Source organism: Zingiber officinale, chromosome 7B (genome assembly GCF_018446385.1).
Source record: "Zingiber officinale cultivar Zhangliang chromosome 7B, Zo_v1.1, whole genome shotgun sequence".
NCBI classification, from domain to species: Eukaryota; Viridiplantae; Streptophyta; class Magnoliopsida; order Zingiberales; family Zingiberaceae; genus Zingiber; species Zingiber officinale.
The window spans coordinates 11,881,415-11,900,278 of record NC_055999.1 but is presented as its reverse complement, the minus strand read 5'-3'; the positions used below and the strand labels follow the sequence as shown (position 1 = coordinate 11,900,278).

The window sequence follows — 18,864 nt, the reverse complement described above, 5'->3', positions numbered from 1 at the left end:
GTGGAGACATTTCTTAAACAATTTAATATTTCCTAAACGCACATATGATTAAGGCTTAGTTTATTTAGGTGAGAAGTTACAATAAAAGTAATAGTGTTCATATACGGAGCTCCATTAATCACATATATATCCACTTTTGTGTAACTTAATATATAATCATAAAAAATACATAATAAACTTTAGTGTATTTGAATGAACATTTTAGTGCTTATTTATTCTCGAGAGAAGAAGAGATCTTCATTGTTTACTTAACATTAAATAATATGCTCGATAATAATTTTTCACTTTTCTTTGTGGTGTTATAAAAGATTTCCCAGAGCAGTCAATTTGACTGAGGAAATAAACACCGAAACTTCCCAAGGCAGACGGTTAAGACATGATCTAATCCCTCGTAACAAACTCACCACATGACGCTCCCTCGCTTCCTTCTACCCTCTCGTTCACCTTTTCATGATTGTATAATGCGCATACATTTTGACTCGGGAGGTCTCCCAGTCTCCTTGTTTTTGACCTAATTCGTTGTTGATGATTGAGTAATTAAAGGTTAACTAATTTTGATCGATATAGTTGACCAGTCTACTAAAACCTGACTGTTGTGTTAGATGGCAACTCCAACTCGTCGCGTCAGGGATTCGATCTGTCCCATTCCCAATTAATCTCCATTTCGGTTATTTTCCTTAATGAAATATGCCAAAAATGGACGCCAAGCCTCGTTCTTCCTTTTTAGCCTCCTTCGCTGATTAATTAATTCCTTCACGCAACGAAGAATTGGATCGCAGTCTTGCACCCATGGAGAAGCCACCAGCGCCGCCTTCCACCACCTTCGTCCAGGCCGACGCCGCCACCTTCAAGGAGCTCGTCCAGCGCCTCACCGGGCCCGACTGGCCGCCTCACCGATCGCCTCCGCGAAACTCCCAGGCCGCGGTCGACGCCGCAAAACTCTCCGGCGTCAAGCGGCTCCACGAGCGGCGGAGAGTCGGGGGCGGCTCCCGGTTCAACGTCGCCGTCCCGAAACCGGCCAGCCCCTCGGTGCCGTCGCCGGCGTCTGGCTTTTCCAGGCTGGATATATGGAAGGAGGAGGAGGCGGCGGAGGGGGGAGACGAGGAGGTGATCGTCATCGACGAAGAGGAGGAGGAGCGGGCGATCAAAGAGAGGCGGTTCTATTTGCACCCGTCGCCCCGGTCCAGGACGAGGATGGCCGAACCGGACCTTCTGCCCCTGTTTCCATTGACCTCGCCGAAGGCCGGCGAACCGTGAGAATTATCGAAATAACGACGGCGGCTAAAATCGTAGAGAAATTTAAATTTCTTCTGTTGGATTATTCTTTATTAATAAATTTTAGTATTAATATAAAAAAAATCGTGAAGTGATAACAAACGCAGCAATGAATATCAATTTATTTCTATGATAAAAAATGGTAAGGTTTATAAATACGGAGAACGCTTAATTTTAAAATTTATATAAAAGATTAAATCAATTCGACTGAAATATGGATTAGGGTGAACTGGGGCAACGTGTTTGGTCGGCGCTCCTTTCGCCTGCGCGCTCCAGAAATTGAACCCTCCCGGTGGAGGAGTTCGAATGGAGGACATGTTTCTTGTGGATTGAATAGGGGCCTCTACCTTCCATAATCTGATCCAAATTGCGGCGAAAACTCGAATTTCGTTCAAGGAAGGGTTTCTCTTCGGTAGGTCAGCTCGGAGATTTTTTTTCTTCGTTCTTCTTCGGAATCTGGAAGTAGCTGGACTAGAAAGATTGTGAAGGGGAAAGACTGTATTTGTGGGATTGTATCGGTTAACATGCCCTTCCGTTTAATGCCATGGCTCAAGAAGAAGATTGTTGGTCCGCTTATGCAGATCATTAGAAGGTATTATTTATCGTAGTAGCTTTTGGATCATCCGGTTGTACCTTTCGTTCCCTTGTTCTCCCGTTAATGTAGGTTCGCTCAAGATCTTATTTTGTTAGAAAGAACATACGTGCAGATGTGATATTTGTTCTTTGTAATTCTTTTGGAAGATCTATTTTCTGAACCTTATGCTTGTTTTTATGATTGAAAAATGGATCTTTGTGCCATTGGTCCATGCTCTTGGTTCCATGTTGATTTTTGTTAATTGTGGTGTGGATATTACCTGATTTCGTAGCTAAGACTAAGTTAAAATAAGTGAATGTTCTAATGTAGGGGTGCTGAACCGAAGCAATTGGCACTTTCTACTGCTTTAGGAATCACTCTTGGTGTCTTTCCAATATGTGGTAAGAAGTTAAGTTGCTTGTGCGTGTCTTTGTAGATGACTGATGCACAATGTTTTTTTTTCCTTTTCCTTTTCTTACAATTGAGATGATCTCAATGCTGAGGATATTGAGAGTATTACGTTGTTATACTTTGATATCCTTATGAAACTATGACTTCTGGGCTTAATTGTGTATCATTCATGCTAACGTTGTACTGATAAACTTACGTAAAAAGATGGATGTATCTTGCAGACTAATTGTATCTATTATACTCGATTAAGCACATTATTTGATTGCCATTTATAGCATGAAACTGTTTTTGGTGCATTTTACTATGAACAAATCAATCTCGACTTAGATTGTTTGCAAATGATAAAGAATCAATAAATTACCTGTTGAATACCCATTTAATCTAATCAGTTCCCTTTTCTCATCTGACTCTTTTTGCATCTCAGATGAAGTCATGGTTGGTTGTTTATCACTATAAATAAATTATAAAGAGAAATCTTTAACCTGTCTAGTTATACCTGTGCACTCAACTTTGGTTATCAAGTGATTTGTTTGTTTTGGCTGGATTATATAAGTCATGTACTTATGCTGAAACATGTAAGAGCAACATGATTCTTATATTTACATGGTTTCTTAGATAACAGGTACATGTAGGTACATGATGGATGTGTGATTTTACTAGAAAAGTTAACATGACAAATGCAACTATCTAGGAAAGAATATATTCAGTAAAGTTGAATGTGAGGAGTAGAGGGAGACAAAAAAAAACTTAGTTATTATCGTAAAAAGTTATAGCCTTGCATTGATTTCAATGGAGGGAAAAGATCCATGTAGTGAACCTCAATCACCAGATATTCTTCATAGAAAATTTATCATATTGACAACTTGCCATGAGACTTGTTTGTTTTTCTTTAAAGAAAGATAATTGATTATTTTTCAACTTCCTCTGACTTTCAAATCATAATTAGCATACAAAATGAGCATTTTTATATATGTGTAAGTTGTGGATTAATTTTTTGTATGGATTACTGGTTTAGAATTATTGCAACATTTGATTAGGTTGCATGGATGCCCAATACATAATTTGATAAAACTATAATTGCATTCTAAATATTAGCAATCATTAATTTTTCTTCTGCCATTACCAGGAACTACAGTTTTCCTTTGTGGTTTAGCAATAGGACTGGTTGGAAAACATTGCCATGCTCCAACTCTCATGCTTGCCAATTTTGTTGCAACACCAATTGAACTGAGGTAATTTTCTTTTAGAACCAAAACAAGTTCCAATTATCCTTTTTTTATTTTACTTTCACTAGATCAGGAATTAAATAATTTACCTATTATTTTCTGTTTGATTCCTATTTTGTCAAAAATGCATAATGCTTTAGTATCATCCTTTCTTTCACCATAAGGCAAATATAGATTCTCTTGTATTGTTTATAGATGCATTGTCTTAATTTGAAAGATCCTGTTAGTGGTAGCACCTCTACCTCACTAATAGCTTTGCTCACTCATTCATTTTTTGATACACGCATTTATAATCATGCAGATTGTAGAAATTAGGCAACCACCCAAACAACTGAAGCATCAATTATTTGTCAATTTTGTATGGACAGCAAAAAATTATTGTATTGGGTGTTATAAACTTAGAATTTCACCACATTTTCCTGCAAAGAGAAATTCTGATCATTTCTAGATGTAGGGTTCTGGGGGGACCTCTGTTTGCTCTGTTTTATCAGATTTTATCCTCTAGCAAATAGACTGTTCCTGCAGCACCACTGGAGTGTGAATTATGACAAAAGTTTGGTATTTTTCTAATGTTTTAACCTACTTGTACATAAAATATCACTAGCTAACTGCTACATTTTCTGGTTAAAATTGAGAGATTACAATTGGTTCACATGAAGGAATACTAATTTAAAGTTCTCAAATGGCCTATGAACTTGCTTCCATGGATTAAAATCTCAAGCCATTTCGCCCGATACTGGCAAAACATCTCATTCCTGCCACGGACCGACACCGGCACAACGCTCGCATGCCCTAACGTGTCACACGGGCCTGATGACGCATGCGGACGCGTCGTGGGAGCCCAGCTAAGTGTTCGAACGCATCACACGAGCCTGGCTACAGGTCCGGACGCGTTGCACGAGCCCGGCTAAGCGTTCGCACGCGTCGCACACCCTCGGCTATGCGTTCGCACGCATCGCGTGAACCCGGCTATGCATCTACACGTGTCGCGCGAGCCCGATGTTGAGTTTGCACGCATCGTGCAAGCCCGACGACGAGTCTGGCCATATCGTATGATCCCGGTGACATCTGACCATGTCGCGCAAGCTCGGTGATGTGTCCGGACACGTTGCGCGGGATCCACGTGCCCACGGTCGCCGCAGAACAACAAGGTGATTTCAATGTAGGTTTCAATTATTAAAATGTTAATAATTTTAATCAACTCCTAGTTATGATTGAGATAATTTAAATAGACCTAATAAAATTATTCTATTATTCTATTAATATATATATATATATATATATATATATATATATATATATATATATATAACATATTGAAACTATATGACCACGACACTACCGAAATTGTATTGTTCTAATCCGGGACCGAAATTTCGACACGACTCGAAATTTTAAATCATACTTGCATCTTCTCTAATTTTGTAGCATAATGACTCTTTTTAGTTGATATCTTTTCATTACAAAATTAGGGCATACTATTCAACCAAAAAATTGGGAGCATAATGTCTCCCGATACTGATGAAATTTAGCTACAACTCACAAAAGAAGAACAAATTAACTTTCTATAGTAAGAACTGAATACATCAAATGGAATTTGAAGTGGTCAACGTGATTGACTTATTGCTGAATTTCCTTTCCTCTATGAGATTCCTGTTTTTCCAACTATTGACATTCCAATACCTTTTCATTATTTGACAAATACATACAATTGTACCAATAATTACATTGGATCTTTAAAGTGTGGTATCGGCTGTTGCTGCTTTAGTTACATCCACATTGGATCAGTTTTGTGTTTGCTTATTGGTGCAATTTTGTCCAGGTTGGTATCTCTTGAACTCTTGATAGTCTCAATGCCTAGTTTGGGACATGTCTCCCAACACCAAAACAATGAATTTTCTTGCTATATTTTTATTTTTATTACACTTGTCATTGGTTTCTGACTGCTAAGGCTTCCTGTTTTCCCCCAGTTTAATCGTACCATTCTTGTGGTTAGGTGAACTAATCTCTGGGGGCCATCATTTCCCATTAACCACAGATGCCCTGAAAAAGGTGATAACTGGCCAAGCCTCAAAAGTTATCCCTGTCAGCATACTTCATGCGGTTAGTGAACCATCATCTGTTTGCTCTTCATAAATTTCTTAGTTGTCCTTGAACTTGATGGTATTTATGTTTTCAACACATCATTGTTTCACTATTAACCTCTCTTTGCAGTTATTGGGTTGGATTATTGCGGCACCATTCATCCTTGCCGCCTCGTATACTCTCCTAGTTCCATGTTTTAAGTTACTGGTTCACAGATTTAGCCCGAGGCCTTCGAGCCCAAAGATTCAACTGTATCCTTTAACTGACCCGATTATGCCTAAGAGGAGTACTTAGATAGGCAAAATAATGACAGTTGTTCCGTTCAACTGATGTTCTTATATTTACTTAAAAATTTTCCATGAGCAGATGGGACGTCCTAAGATGTCAAGACCACCTGCAATCTCATGCATATAGAATGTACTCGCATATATAGTATGTTTGAGATACTGATGCACGCTTTGGAAGTTATTAAAACACAGGTTATACATGCATGATTATGATTCACCATTTGCAATTTTGTATGCATCAACATGTACGTTTGCAAAATGCAGATACCATGCTCCTCTGTGTAGTCTACAGTTGAGCCATCTGCTGCACATTGATGGGGTAAACATCATTGGGAGGCCCTACAAATGCCCGCTGTGCAAGGATCGAGTTCACAGCTTGCGTTGTGTGGAGGCCATCCCAGAACACATATCGGTTCCTATCAGTGCAAGGAACGGACAGTGGAACACAGTAAAGCTGGGCTTGGTTTCTTCCTATCTCACAGCAACCCCGATCGATGATAGAAAAACCTGCAAAATGTAGTTTTAAGGTTCAGATGGCATTTCCCTTTTTTGGATCTAACCTTTCAGCGTGGTCCACAACCATATCTGCTGGGGGAATTGAGGATGTCTCCAAGGGCTGCGTATGTGTTGCTGTAGGCAAAGATTGCTCCTGGATGATTGGTGTTCAGTTGCTGAACTAGTGATCTCAGACCCTCGTTGAAGTAGCCAAGCATCTGATTCACTTGGTCGACGCACCGGTCTGGTGGAGCAGTGCCAGCGGAGCGTTGCTCTGGGATGCAGCCAAGTGGTGCAATCCCTGCAAGTAAGAACTTCCGCAGACCAAGGCTGTGCAATGCCTAAAGGATCAAATGACAAAAGAAAAAGGAAAAAAAAGTTATTTCTGAACTAAGTTATTTGACAAAATGTTCAGTTACTTTATGTTACCAGTATCTGTCTCGTGTAGTGATTGAGGAGAAGGTTGGCGAAATCTTGCGGAGCATAGTTGTAGCTTGAGGAGTACAAAGCCGGCAGGAGGAAGTTGTTGATGTAGTCATTGCTCCCAAACACCATCACCACAATGGACCTTGCAAGGTACTGAGAAAATGTCCTTCCACCTCCCATCAAGGTCCTCAGCTGATTCCAGTCGCCTTCGAAGTTCATCACTTGCTGGCTCAAAGCAACCCTTTCTCCCTATTCATGAAAAAGAATAATCTTCATAGTTCTCGAGGTTGCAAAATGGTTGATGGTGGGATATGAAAAATCTGTATATATAATCACAAGGTGTTGCCCTGTCTCATCTAGGATTCCTGCATTTCCTGAAGCATAGTTCACTCCCCCAAGCAGCGCGGTTCCATTGAGGCCTGCAATCGATTGTGCTGGCAGGTAAGGAAGACCCAAGAGGTCACCTGAAAACTCCCATCATGATACGAGTTATTGTTTAGTTTATTTAGCCAAATAATGAAAGGATCCAAGGGTCTTACAAAGGACGTCTACTATAGTTTTTCCATTAGAGAACCTCCCTGTAGGGCCTTGAACAGAATCAATCCCATAAGGGTAGAAGTTCGATTGGGCAACGGTGGCTCGTACATTATTGTTTCCATCATCCACCAAAGAATCACCAAACACGAACATGGCAGGGATTTGCGGTGCTCCGAGAGCCCCAGTAGTTGAGCAATACAGATCTAATTTGGCAGCAAGGAACCAACACAAGAACACATCGAATGCATGGTTAGTGGCCATCTTTCCCCAAACTTGATAGTGAACGAGGAAATCTTGTGGATTTTCCTGTATGTTGGTGGCTATATGAACGGAAGTGTTGAAGTAATTATTATTGAGTTGTTTCTGTAATGGATTGGCAGCATGAAGTTCATGAAACCTTTTTGTTTGGATGTTCCTTAATTTTTGGGTCATTGATTTCTCCTTTGCACAATTTCAGTTACCGAATGGAAGCTGACAAAAGTCTTATGCAACGCAACTCATGGTATCATTATCGAAACTCGGAAGTTGGAAATGTGCAGGGCTTAAGTTCTCATTATTATAATTGATCCGGTCAAAAATCTGTCCATGATTATTGATCCCGTCCGGAAGCTGAGTTGGATGAAGACGGACCTTGATGTATTAGAAGTTGACGAAAAGTCGTTGCGACATCTGATCTACCTGGCACCCCTCGGAAAGGTTTGCACGAGCGGATGACGAAGGAAGGACTAGGATGATGACACTATGGCTCTGCGCACACGCAGACGAGCCCACGAGTCGTTAGAGACCAGAAACCAGGGAAAAAGTCCCCGGGTCAGGTCCTCCGATGTTCAAGTCAGGTACTTTTTCTCCAGAAAATACAGAGAAAGGACGAAAAGTAAAGACGAGTGATAAATGACGAGTGAGCGTACCTACATAAGGGACAAAGCATCCTTTTTATATTGCACCGGATGTTTCTGGGGCCTGGCGGGTGTCAGGGAATGTCAGCTGTCAGACTTTGTCGGGCAGTAAATGACACATGGCACCTCCTCATAGGTCAGCGGTAGAACCAAAAAGGGGTAATGAGCTCCGATTGTTAACATATTCTCTGACACACTGATTATTCTCTAGCATTCTCTGGCAGGCAGTTACGATTCCCTGGCTTGTTTGTCTTGTAGTGCCTGGACGCTAGGTCTGCATTCCGCGGTCTGTACTCCGATCCGCTTCTGTATGCTGTTATCCATGGTTCGTATGTCCCGACCTGTACGGTAAGCCTGTATCCCGACATGCTTCTATCAGCTGTTATCCAAGGCCTGTACGTTTTGACTTGTACGCCAGGTCTGTATCCCGACCTGCTTCTGTCCGCTGTTATCCATGACCTGTACGTTCTGACCTGTACGTCAGGTCTGTATCTCGACCTGCTTCTGTCCGCTGTTATCCATGACCTGTACGTCAGATCTGTATCTCGGCCTGCTTCTGTCCGCTGTTATCCATCGCCTGTACGCTCCGACCTATACGCCAGGTTTGTATCCCGACCTGCTTCTGTCCGTTGTTATTCATGGCCTGTACGTTCCGACATATACGCTAGGTCTGTATCTCGACCTGCTTCTGTCCGCTGTTATCCATGGCCTGTACGTTCCGACCTGTACGCCAGGTCTGTATCCCGGACCTACTTCTGCCTGCTGTTATCCATGGCTTGTACGTTCCGACCTGTACTCCAGATCTATATCCCGACCTACTTCTGTCCGCTGTTATCCATGGCATGTACGTTCCGACCTGTACGTCAGGTCTGTATCCCGACCTACATCTGTTTACTGTTATCCATGGCTTCTACGTCCCGACCTGTACGCCAGATCTGTATCCCGACCTGCTTCTGTTCGCTGTTATCCATGACCTATGCGCTCCGATCTGTATGTCAGGTCTGTATCCTGACCTGCTTCTGCCCGCTGTTAGCCATGGCCTGTACGTTCCGACCTGTACGCCAGGTCTGTATCCCGACCTGCATCTGCTTACTGTTATCCATGGCTTCTACGTCCCGACCTGCACGCTAGGTTTGTTCTGCGCAGAGGCCTTCCTTTCCTAACCTTTGCTTGGCCTATGGGCTCAGTCTTTAGCCGTACCTGGCCTGTGAGCCCAGTTATCCACTATATCTGGCCTGTGAACCCGGTTCTTGATTGCCATCGAGGCTAGCTATTGTCGGACTCGTAATCCTATTCTTTGACTGTCCCGTCAACTGAGACTTTGACCCTGGCCACACAAGCTTGACTTCTGACCTCCACGTAAGTTTGACTGCTGACCAGCCACGGAAGCTGGACTTCTGACCTCCACGTAAGCTGGACTTCTGACCAACCACGGAGGCTGGACTTCTGATCTCCACATAAGCTGGACTTCTGACCAGCCACGGAGGCTGAATTCCTGACCTCCACGTAAGCTTGACTTCTGACCATTCTGTAGTCTTGACTCCTAACCATATCATCTTACTGACCCCACGATAATGCACCGTATCACAATTATAATCCAACCAACATCAAAAAGTGATGACGTTGAAATTTTCTCCTCACTTTGTTCTTGTGATGTGGCGTAGTTGATTCTTCGAAGAATAACACACGTCAAAGAGCATACCGAGAGTACTTTCATTGAGATTTTTCCGATGCCTAAGTCATTACGGAGCTCCAAATGAGTATAATAGAAAGGAGCAAAAAGTCAAGCAAAGTAAAAACAAAGACGTGACATAGTTGATCTTGTGGAGAATAGCACACATTAAAAGGCTCATCAGGAGTTATCAGGTGAAATCCTCCGATGCCCAGGTCATCACGGAGCCCCAAAAGAGTATAATAGAAAGAACGAACTAAAATAAAAACAGAGTAATAGAAGAGATTGTTAAGAGAATAACAAAGCATATGAGATGGTAGACCCCTAGAGCATCCCCTCTCTTTTCCTTATACAGGGCGGAAAGACATCTTTTTAAAGGGTGTCTCCTTCATATTAGTAACCGCTGTGTCCCTTCACATGTCAAGAGGTCGGGAAGTAGGCAGCTCGGGAGGTCAGCAGGTCGGAAAGTAGACAACTCAGGCGGCCAGAGAGTGATGATATTTACTTTAACCAAGTCTTGGACATCTGCTTTCATCAAGAAACATACCACCCTGTATCGGTCGAGTCCTGCTACACAGCCCTTCCGTCTTCACTCACCGTATCTTAAGTTGAGAGTAGTGTGAAATTTCCCTGTTGCATATAGTGAGTTGCGTCCTTCAATTCTCATGTGCATGGACTATGCTGGACAACCTTCTCAGCTTTCAGACGACATGTAATTAACAGTAGCTTTCTCCACATTAATTAACTACATACACATATATCTAAGTTTGTTGGAATCATTAATTAATGTTCCTGCAATATCTCAGAGATTTGGTCATCCAATATACTCTTCATTTATTAAGAATACACCTTTCTTGCTGTGCCTTCCTCATTCCTCCTCCATAAGAACCAGCAGCCTTTCCTAGCTCTTTGTCCAAAATAGACTCCACCTTAATTTTCTTTCTCCGACCAACAAATCAAAGACACATGCAATGGACCATCCTTCTGTATTCCAATATCTTGTTAACTTTAATCTTTTAACTCAGACGACAGCTTCATTAAGGATGAATAAGGAAAAGTGACCTAAACCCTAGTATTTGATTACAGGAGAAACTAGTAAAATCTGTTTAGTTGGTTTAATTTGGACTGACGACTTGCCGAAAAGCTTTCGAAGGAGATCGAGCGAGGGGAGTGGGTTTTCAGGCTTCCATCAATAAGAACAAGTATAACCTTTCAGAAAATTCTCCATCATCAGTAACGTTGGACTTGGCATCTACAAGAAGGTGAAGAAAATGAGATGGGCTACCTATAAATTTAATATTGATGCATGCCATACTTGCACGCCACGTACAAGGTTCATAAAACCTAGAAATTTTGATCCTGTAAAAATTAGGGTTACCATTTATACCAAACATTTTGATAATTCAGTTATATATTATATGTTGCTAACAAAACACTTTACTTTTAAGTTATATATGTAACTGAAAGATAGCCAAGAAAAATTAGATTTACAAGCTTTTGGATAAAATTGGAATTAATGTTTAGGATAAAAAAGAAACATAAACAGATTTGAACATGGATCGTAGTATTGGATATCCTATAAATGAATGCTCTTGAGTTGTCCAATATGAACTCAAGAGAAAAGAAAAAAAAATTAATTTCCATATTAAAAAAATAAAATAAATAGGAGTTTATATCGAATTAATATATATGAAGAAAAAAGAGAAGCCAAACAGCTCATTTATATGCTTTATTATTAATGATAAGCTGAAGACAAAAGGAAATTATTGAAACAACATCTACCCTTTCCAACCATCATAAATAATATATATATCCTTCAGTGCAGAAGATTGAATACTCATTAGTACTAGTATTTATTACATCATGGCTGGTAGGAAAATTAAATTTATTTTGTCAAGTTAATTGAATGCATATATAGTCTATAAAGGAAGTTACAAGGATAGCTGCATTTGATAAGGAAGGTGAGATGGGCCAGTTGCCAAACACACAAGTTTCAGGGGGTATCGATTTGGAAACACTTTTTCGTGTAAAACTGACAAAAATGACTTCCCATCCAAACCCTAATTCGAAGCTAACCCCTAATTCTATTTATCCTCTCCCTTCCTCCCCTTTCCAACAATATATCATCTAACTAGGGATTGAGAATTATCGAATTGTCGCGATGGATGACCCGAAGAGATGCCCTCGAGGGCACTGGCGGCCTAGGGAAGACGAGAAGCTGCGGCAGCTGGTCGAGCAGTTCGGACCGCAGAACTGGAACTCCATTGCTGAGAAGCTTCAAGGCAGATCAGGTACTGATCAGTACTATCTGAAGTTTAATTTCGTTCATATCACATGATCATGATCAATTGATCATGATCAGTCCTTGTGGTTGTAGGTAAGAGCTGCAGGCTGAGATGGTTTAACCAACTAGACCCTAGAATCAACAAAAGGCCGTTCACAGAGGAGGAGGAAGAGCGGCTCCTCGCCGCGCACCGGGTTCACGGGAACAAGTGGGCGCTGATCGCCCGGCTCTTTCCGGGCCGGACCGACAACGCCATCAAGAACCACTGGCATGTGATCATGGCGCGACGACAACGAGAGGACTCGAAGTTGTATTCCAAAAAGAGTAGTGCTAATTCTCGAGGTCATAATTTCCTCAGTTACAGTAGTACCAACAGCGCCGCCATGAGCCACCTGCTCACTTCCTGCCAAGCTCCTGATCAAGGGGAAGGCACTGCCGGAAAGCTCTTCAAGTTTGGGATCACCAACCCCACCCTTCCTTGGAGCCTCTCTAGGCCAATGATTCATTCGGCTCCAAAATATTTCAGTAACTGTAGTAAGCTCCATGGCCAGGTGCCTCGTCGTACTCCATTTCACTGGATTCAAAAAAGTAGTGTGGATGGGGGTGTTTGTAGAAATGAGGTTTGGGATAACTCAACCACAACGATGAACCCTAGCGATGTGGATGGTGACGAGGGACCCTTCAAGAGCAAGGAGGTTGCCTTCATAGATTTCTTGGGTGTTGGGATTACTTCTTGAGTACGGGAATTAATTAATTATTTCTTGGTGGTGACCATAAATTATATATATATATATATATATATATATATATGCACTGAATTAGATTAGATGATAATTAATATATATTTTCTTGCTAAGTGTTTAATTAGTATCGTAAAGGTGCAACTGATGCTGCTAATCATAAGTTAATTAATTCACAGAAGCAGTTGTTAGTTAGTGTATTGTATTAGCTATGATAAACACAAATTCCATGTCTTTTTTTTTTTTGGCAATGGGTTTGTAATGTATTATCTATATAACTTTACCTTTTCATGCCTAAAATCCTTGTCAAGGAATTTTCATTATCAAATATAGCTAACAACTTGAAATTACTATCTTATATATATAGTGTACACAAAGTAATAAGAACCATTAATTAATCTTTGTCCTTTACTTAGAAGGATTTTGTTTTCCATGGAAATTATTGTTAAATCTCTCGTAATAATGTATATTTAAACTTTATTTATTAGAAGTCCTCTAATCAGTAAATTTAATATTGATTGAAAAAACAAATATTGTCGTCCTTCACCTAATGCTCTGTGCGTAGGCCTTTACAAAATAAAAACAAATCCCGTCAATATTTTCTTTGCAGGTGAGACATGTGCCATTAATATTTAAGAACACGTAGTCGTCGTATTATTTACAAATACCACATATGAGCATGTTAGGAATGCAAGGAGTTTTTTATTTTTATTTTTATTATTAATAAACAGGTTTGATTTTAGAATTTACAATTAGCAAGGGCTGATTTGACTTGAGACCGAGATTTCAAATTATTTAAAAATAAAGAAAGATATATCTAATTACTTGACTAAAAGATAGAGAGAACCATATTTACAAAGAAAGGATAAAATTGAGAAAATAGAAATAATGAAATGAGATAATAGTAAAAATAATCATGCTTCCGTATTCAACTCATCATCATCCACCTATTATAAAAAATAAAAATAAAAAAAAATATATATATAAAATGACAAAACTCAATAGAATTATTAGAAAATGAAGATCCCAGTGAAACCAAATCCACCATTATCATTTATTCAGAATTAAATGGGTCCTTTTAGATATATAAAAAAAAAAAAATCATATTTTTTTATCGCTTAAATCATAATAGATGTAAATGATAGAATGAAGACAAGGAGGAAAGTTTAAAAATTTGTGATGATAAATATATCTAAATAAAAAAATAAATTTAATATTTATAAAAGAAGCAAAACAGTAGAGGCATCTAATTCATGAGAGGAGATCCTCTGGACCGCTTTTTGTGGTCTAGAGGAGGCTCCCTTACCCTGCATTGGTGGGGATGTATGGTCCCCACCTATTTTACATGTGGGGACTATGCATCCCCACCAATGTATGATAAGGGAGCATCCTCTGGACCACAAAAGGATCTGACCTACTAATTCATTATTACTAAAAAATAATAAAATCCTTTATTTTGAATAGACACAATATTAAGAATGCATCATCATTTAAACGTAATCATGCAAGAAACATATTAGCATCAACCAGGTAAGCATGACAATATTAGGTGTGATTTTTCTTCCCCAATCTTAACGAGTGAGAGAAATACGGAGAGGGGGAGTTGGAAAAGAAGAAGAGGGGGAACTCGAAAAAAACTAGTATTTTTATTTTACATTGTATAGATAAACAAATTTCAAATTCATGTTGAGAGAAGAAAATACTAATAATAGATGAGATGTTATAAAATAACATATATAATTAAAAATAAATTTTGATTGTAAAATTCAAAACTGACTCGAGAATAAAATGATGTAAATTTTTTTTATCACGTGAGTCTATTATTTTTCATTTTCTTAAAAAAATATATAAAAATGTATTTAATATATTAAAATTAATGAGTCATAATAAAATTAAGACACTAGGCATACCCTCATAAACTTAATAGACTATGCCTAAAGCCTCCCCTGTCCAAGGACGGATGATTCAAGAATAACTCGAACTACCTAGCAGCTTTCAATTCAATTTGAGTCGATATCGATTTAGTCTTATAAAAATTTTCTACAGCCACACAAGCTGGTCAATATTCATAGGTTTGTTATCCTAAATACATCATTAATCACTAGAGTGCCTGACCTCCGCACAATTGTCCCGCTTGTCTTGCATACTAATGATCCAAATAAAACCGGATCAATACCTCAATTAACGAAGCGGATCGGGAGAAGCTGAGCTGGCCAATGTGTGAGCTGTCGAAATCCTCCAACACCAATGGGAAAATGAACAAGTATTTTTGTTAAACCGGACGAAGAAGGGACCCATGTGACAGCTTCCCAACTCGGACAACGACCCATTTTGCCTCCATCTTGTTGATTGAGTCCTGTCGTCATGGACCATTCGATGAGCTGCTGATCACCTCCTCAATTATGCCCCTCAAAAAATAAATAAAATCCACATTTTTCATGGCCATCGGTCACAGTGGATCCTGTTGGAGTTTTGTCCTCAATTATGAATCACATGTTGGCATGTTGATGTTTATTTTCTAGTGGTTTTTAACCTCTGAATTAATTGAAATTTTGGATTTAATTTGTTTGGCTTAATAAAATGGTTCTTGCGATCGCTTATCATAAGCGCTCTGCATTATTGTTTCTTGGTTCAATCATGGAGGTGCAGCAGCGACTCGGGTCACGACTTGTCCCACAATCCTCCGGAGGCCCTCTGCATGGGGAGGAGTCGTGACTCGAGGCGCTACTGGACACGGTGCCCAATTTTTTAATCACGCGCCTGGCACCTGCTCCGTCCGTCACCGAAAAGGGTAGGTTGTCCCCACAGAGTTAATATACGACCATGTGCGCCACATATACATACGTCACTCACTGATTGCACGACCCTCTTGATTGGTGTTGGATGGGGCTCCATCTGTAGAGGGACCCATTTGTTAACTAATAGGATTCCAGGTATACTTGACAGAGAGTTTGTGAACTAGGCATCGATAACTCCAGGTCGGCACATGTGGTGCTGCGTTTCCCGCCGGGAGAGCTGACATTTAAATAAATGGTACAGCTACTCGCACTCACGTCGTGGGCTCCACACCCTTCGACAGTCCTGATTAGATCTGGAAGAACAGAGGCTGGCCGTGGCCGTTCGTCTAATCCTCCGCGGTGAGCGAACGCGTTGAATCCTTAACTGCTAACGAGCACTATAAAATCCCGCCTCGACTCGCTTCTTCATCCATCGCCTCTGCTTCTTCTCCTTCTTCTAGATCCGATCGGAGGCTTCGATTTTCACTGCTAGAGATGGCCGACTCTCCTTCGGTAGTCGCCGTGAAGCCTCTCTCCAACGGCGCCGGACCCCGGAAGACGCGGATGCATCGTCTTATTGAGGAGGATGGCATTGTTCTGATGCCGGGGATCTATGACGCGCTCTCGGCGGCCGTCCTCCAGAGCTTGGGATACAAGGCTGGTTTCGTATCTGGTTACGCCGTCTCCGCCTCCCGGCTTGGCCTGCCTGACATCGGCCTCCTCACGTATGTCGATCGCCTACACGATCTTTCGGCTTTCCCCTAAATCCAAATCTCCTCTTTTTCAGTTCGTTTTGGTAATTTTCTAATTTTATTTTAATTAAATTTTAGGCCCCCGGAGATGGCAGATGCAGCTCGAGCAATTTGTGCGGCAGCCCCTAATGTTGCATTCATCGTTGATGCTGGTAAAGTTCTCCTGCGTTCAGGGTGTTAATTAATTCTGTCCTTTCAGCAGCAGTTCACTAGTTTGCTGCCAAATTTCAACTCTTTTGTCCTAGTTGTACTATATGTGTTTGGCTTTTTTTTGGAACAAAACTACAACGTACACAAAAATTTAAATTTTTATGAAGCTTAATTTTTGTGCCTTTTTAACACAGGGTACAAGATCAAAAGTTTTAGCTATGAGGTAGTAAATAAAATTTCAATTCTGTATTACGAGTGCTCAATTATGCACAACCCACTAAAAGAATGGATCATTCTTTAAAGTGTCAATTGCTTGATAGCGCCACTTGAGCAGAAGTTTGAAAAGCTTGTTTCTGTTTGATTTGTTCTTCAAAATCAGCTGAAACATCCGGGCAGTCTGTGAGCAATGGGTCAATTATTATGGTATTAGATTTGGATGTATTAGCAAACTCTTAAGACTAGCCAGACATCAATATTGACTTGATTCAGAAGGAAAGATGCAAATGGTAAAAGAACTATCTTAAAGATTATGCAATAAGTGTTCTCGATGTAATTTGCAATTTCTATAATTTAACTCTATACTTGATACATGTATATTGACGTATCGGTGTCCTAAACAACTTTTTTGTTAGTTTTCTGAATTCATATGCTCACATTTGTTTCAGATTTTTTTTTTAAAATTATTATGAGCTTTTGAAGGGTAGAATTGTGTGGTAAAGGACCTTTTGAAATACAATTTTGTTCAAAGCACTTTCTATTCGAGAAATTTTGAAATGCTAAGTAATGCTGAATTCATTCAACGGAACCTTCTTTCTGTTTTTTTTTTTTGTCAAAAGTTTCTAATCGAAAGCTCGGTATATGTGACAAAAGAAATATATTTTCTGCCCACTTTGCAAAATCCACTTTGGTCATGATTCAAATTTTTGAATATGCCAGATACCGGAGGTGGCAATGCTCTTAATGTCCAAAGGACTGTTAGGGATATAATTGCTACAGGCGCAGCTGGTTTATTCCTCGAGGTATCGTAGAGACTGATATGCCATTTGTTTGCTGCCTTCTCTGCTCGTGTTCTAACACCTGCAGCTAACTTTACTACTTTCTTATTCATTTCAGGATCAAGTCTGGCCCAAGAAGTGTGGTAAGAATAAATGACAAATTTTGCATCTGTTCATGTTTTCTTACAGTAAGATGATTTTCTTTTCTGTCTCTGTCAACAAGGCCATATGCAAGGCAAACAGGTGATACCCGCCGAGGAACATGCTGCCAAAATAGCGGCTGCGAGAGAAGCCATTGGCGATTCTGATTTCTTCCTCATAGCTCGAACTGATGCTCGTGCAACGGCAGGTGGTCTAGCTGATGCAATTGCCCGGGCTAACCTCTACATGGAGGTATCAAATTGTTGGTCTTCAGTCCCATCCAGTGTTCATGTAAAATATGAATCTGTCACTAAATTGTCAACAATTTGAAGGCAGGAGCAGATGCCTGCTTCGTTGAGGCGCCGAGGAGCGATGACGAGATGCGAGAAGTTTGCAAGAAAACCAGTGGCTTCAGAGCTGCCAACATGCTTGAAGGCGGATACACACCGTTGCACACCTCTCAGGAGCTCAAAGAAATGGGCTTCCACCTTATTGTGCACTCCACCACAGCCGTCTATGCTTCTGCTCGCGCACTAATAGACGTCCTTAGAGCGCTGAAGGATGAGGGGTCGAGCAGAGACCATCTCCACAAGCTCACCACCTTTGAGGAGTTCAACGGCTTGATTGGGCTCAAAACTCTCAATGAGATTGGAGCTCGTTTTGAGAAGTTCAGTGTTCCCAAAAACTGAGAGCGCACAAGTGGATCATCTATTCCTGGTGGAGAAGCTTTTCCGAAGCATGCTCATGTAAACTAAACTTTAATATGGCGTCTATCCGTTAGGTGGCGAGCTTCTTCTCATTTAAGATTGCTCCTTTTTCTTCAGTTTCTTTATGTTGCAATATTGGGGCATGGCTATGTTTGTTCTACGATTTTGCATCTGTGTATCATCAAGAGTGAATAATATAAAAAAGTACTTTGATGATGTTTAAAATTGATGGAGATGGAATGGTGGATATGTGGTTCAGATGTTGATGAACTGAAGACCCTCCAAAGATAACTTCGAAGTACTCCTACATATCAAGAGGAGCATTAGTGATAGGGCCAGGGAAAGAGTTTCCGGTGTAGATCCTCCGATGCTCAAGTCAGTGATCGATAAAATGCGCTGAATAGTAGTAAGAATAATGAAAATTATGTAGTCTT

At 40.5% G+C, this 18,864-nt stretch overlaps 4 protein-coding genes across 5 annotated transcripts; 3 read left to right on the top strand and 1 right to left on the bottom strand.

Annotated features, from left to right (window-relative positions):
• The first annotated feature begins 571 nt into the window (after positions 1-571).
• Positions 572-6,062, top strand: LOC122005314 (VQ motif-containing protein 31-like). 2 transcript variants are annotated; one of them, XM_042560312.1, is made up of 5 exons: positions 1,364-1,867; positions 2,180-2,250; positions 3,387-3,492; positions 5,483-5,589; positions 5,701-6,062. In XM_042560312.1, the coding sequence occupies exons 1-4, from the start codon at positions 1,800-1,802 to the stop codon at positions 5,484-5,486; spliced, it is 249 nt and encodes an 82-aa protein (XP_042416246.1). In that variant the 5' UTR covers positions 1,364-1,799; the 3' UTR covers positions 5,487-5,589; positions 5,701-6,062. The 2 variants fall into 2 exon arrangements, with proteins under 2 accessions (XP_042416247.1, XP_042416246.1); XM_042560313.1 differs by lacking the exon at positions 2,180-2,250 and having other exon boundaries at positions 572-1,867.
• An 82-nt stretch (positions 6,063-6,144) lies between these two features.
• On the bottom strand, positions 6,145-9,473 carry LOC122004172 (GDSL esterase/lipase At1g71250-like). Its single transcript, XM_042559098.1, has 6 exons — positions 9,413-9,473; positions 7,319-7,636; positions 7,116-7,243; positions 6,783-7,028; positions 6,439-6,694; positions 6,145-6,365 (listed from the first exon to the last, which is right to left on the bottom strand). The coding sequence occupies exons 1-6, from the start codon at positions 9,471-9,473 to the stop codon at positions 6,145-6,147; spliced, it is 1,230 nt and encodes a 409-aa protein (XP_042415032.1).
• Positions 9,474-11,854: 2,381 nt separating this feature from the next.
• LOC122005313 (transcription factor MYB54-like) lies at positions 11,855-12,992 on the top strand. Its single transcript, XM_042560311.1, has 2 exons — positions 11,855-12,175; positions 12,262-12,992. Exons 1-2 carry the CDS (start codon positions 12,046-12,048, stop codon positions 12,903-12,905), a joined length of 774 nt encoding a protein of 257 aa, XP_042416245.1. The 5' UTR covers positions 11,855-12,045; the 3' UTR covers positions 12,906-12,992.
• Positions 12,993-16,108: 3,116 nt separating this feature from the next.
• Positions 16,109-18,655, top strand: LOC122005312 (carboxyvinyl-carboxyphosphonate phosphorylmutase, chloroplastic-like). Its single transcript, XM_042560310.1, has 6 exons — positions 16,109-16,410; positions 16,516-16,589; positions 17,524-17,606; positions 17,701-17,725; positions 17,806-17,975; positions 18,056-18,655. Exons 1-6 carry the CDS (start codon positions 16,181-16,183, stop codon positions 18,410-18,412), a joined length of 939 nt encoding a protein of 312 aa, XP_042416244.1. The 5' UTR covers positions 16,109-16,180; the 3' UTR covers positions 18,413-18,655.
• Positions 18,656-18,864: the final 209 nt, after the last annotated feature.

Bases quoted from the DNA above. Each gene is read 5' to 3' on its own strand.
- LOC122005314 (XM_042560313.1), top strand. From the start codon at position 790: ATGGAGAAGCCACCAGCGCCGCCTTCCACCACCTTCGTCCAGGCCGAC.
- LOC122004172 (XM_042559098.1), bottom strand. From the start codon at position 9,473: ATGGCAATCAAGAACCGGGTTCACAGGCCAGATATAGTGGATAACTGG. The intron at 7,244-7,318 runs GTAAGACCCTTG...GGGAGTTTTCAG, and splicing joins AACTATAGTAGACGTCCTTT to GTGACCTCTTGGGTCTTCCT. The intron at 6,366-6,438 runs GTTGTGGACCAC...TACATTTTGCAG, and splicing joins CAATTCCCCCAGCAGATATG to GTTTTTCTATCATCGATCGG.
- LOC122005313 (XM_042560311.1), top strand. From the start codon at position 12,046: ATGGATGACCCGAAGAGATGCCCTCGAGGGCACTGGCGGCCTAGGGAA. The intron at 12,176-12,261 runs GTACTGATCAGT...TTGTGGTTGTAG, and splicing joins GAAGCTTCAAGGCAGATCAG to GTAAGAGCTGCAGGCTGAGA.
- LOC122005312 (XM_042560310.1), top strand. From the start codon at position 16,181: ATGGCCGACTCTCCTTCGGTAGTCGCCGTGAAGCCTCTCTCCAACGGC. The intron at 17,607-17,700 runs GTATCGTAGAGA...TATTCATTTCAG, and splicing joins CAGCTGGTTTATTCCTCGAG to GATCAAGTCTGGCCCAAGAA. The intron at 17,976-18,055 runs GTATCAAATTGT...AACAATTTGAAG, and splicing joins GGGCTAACCTCTACATGGAG to GCAGGAGCAGATGCCTGCTT.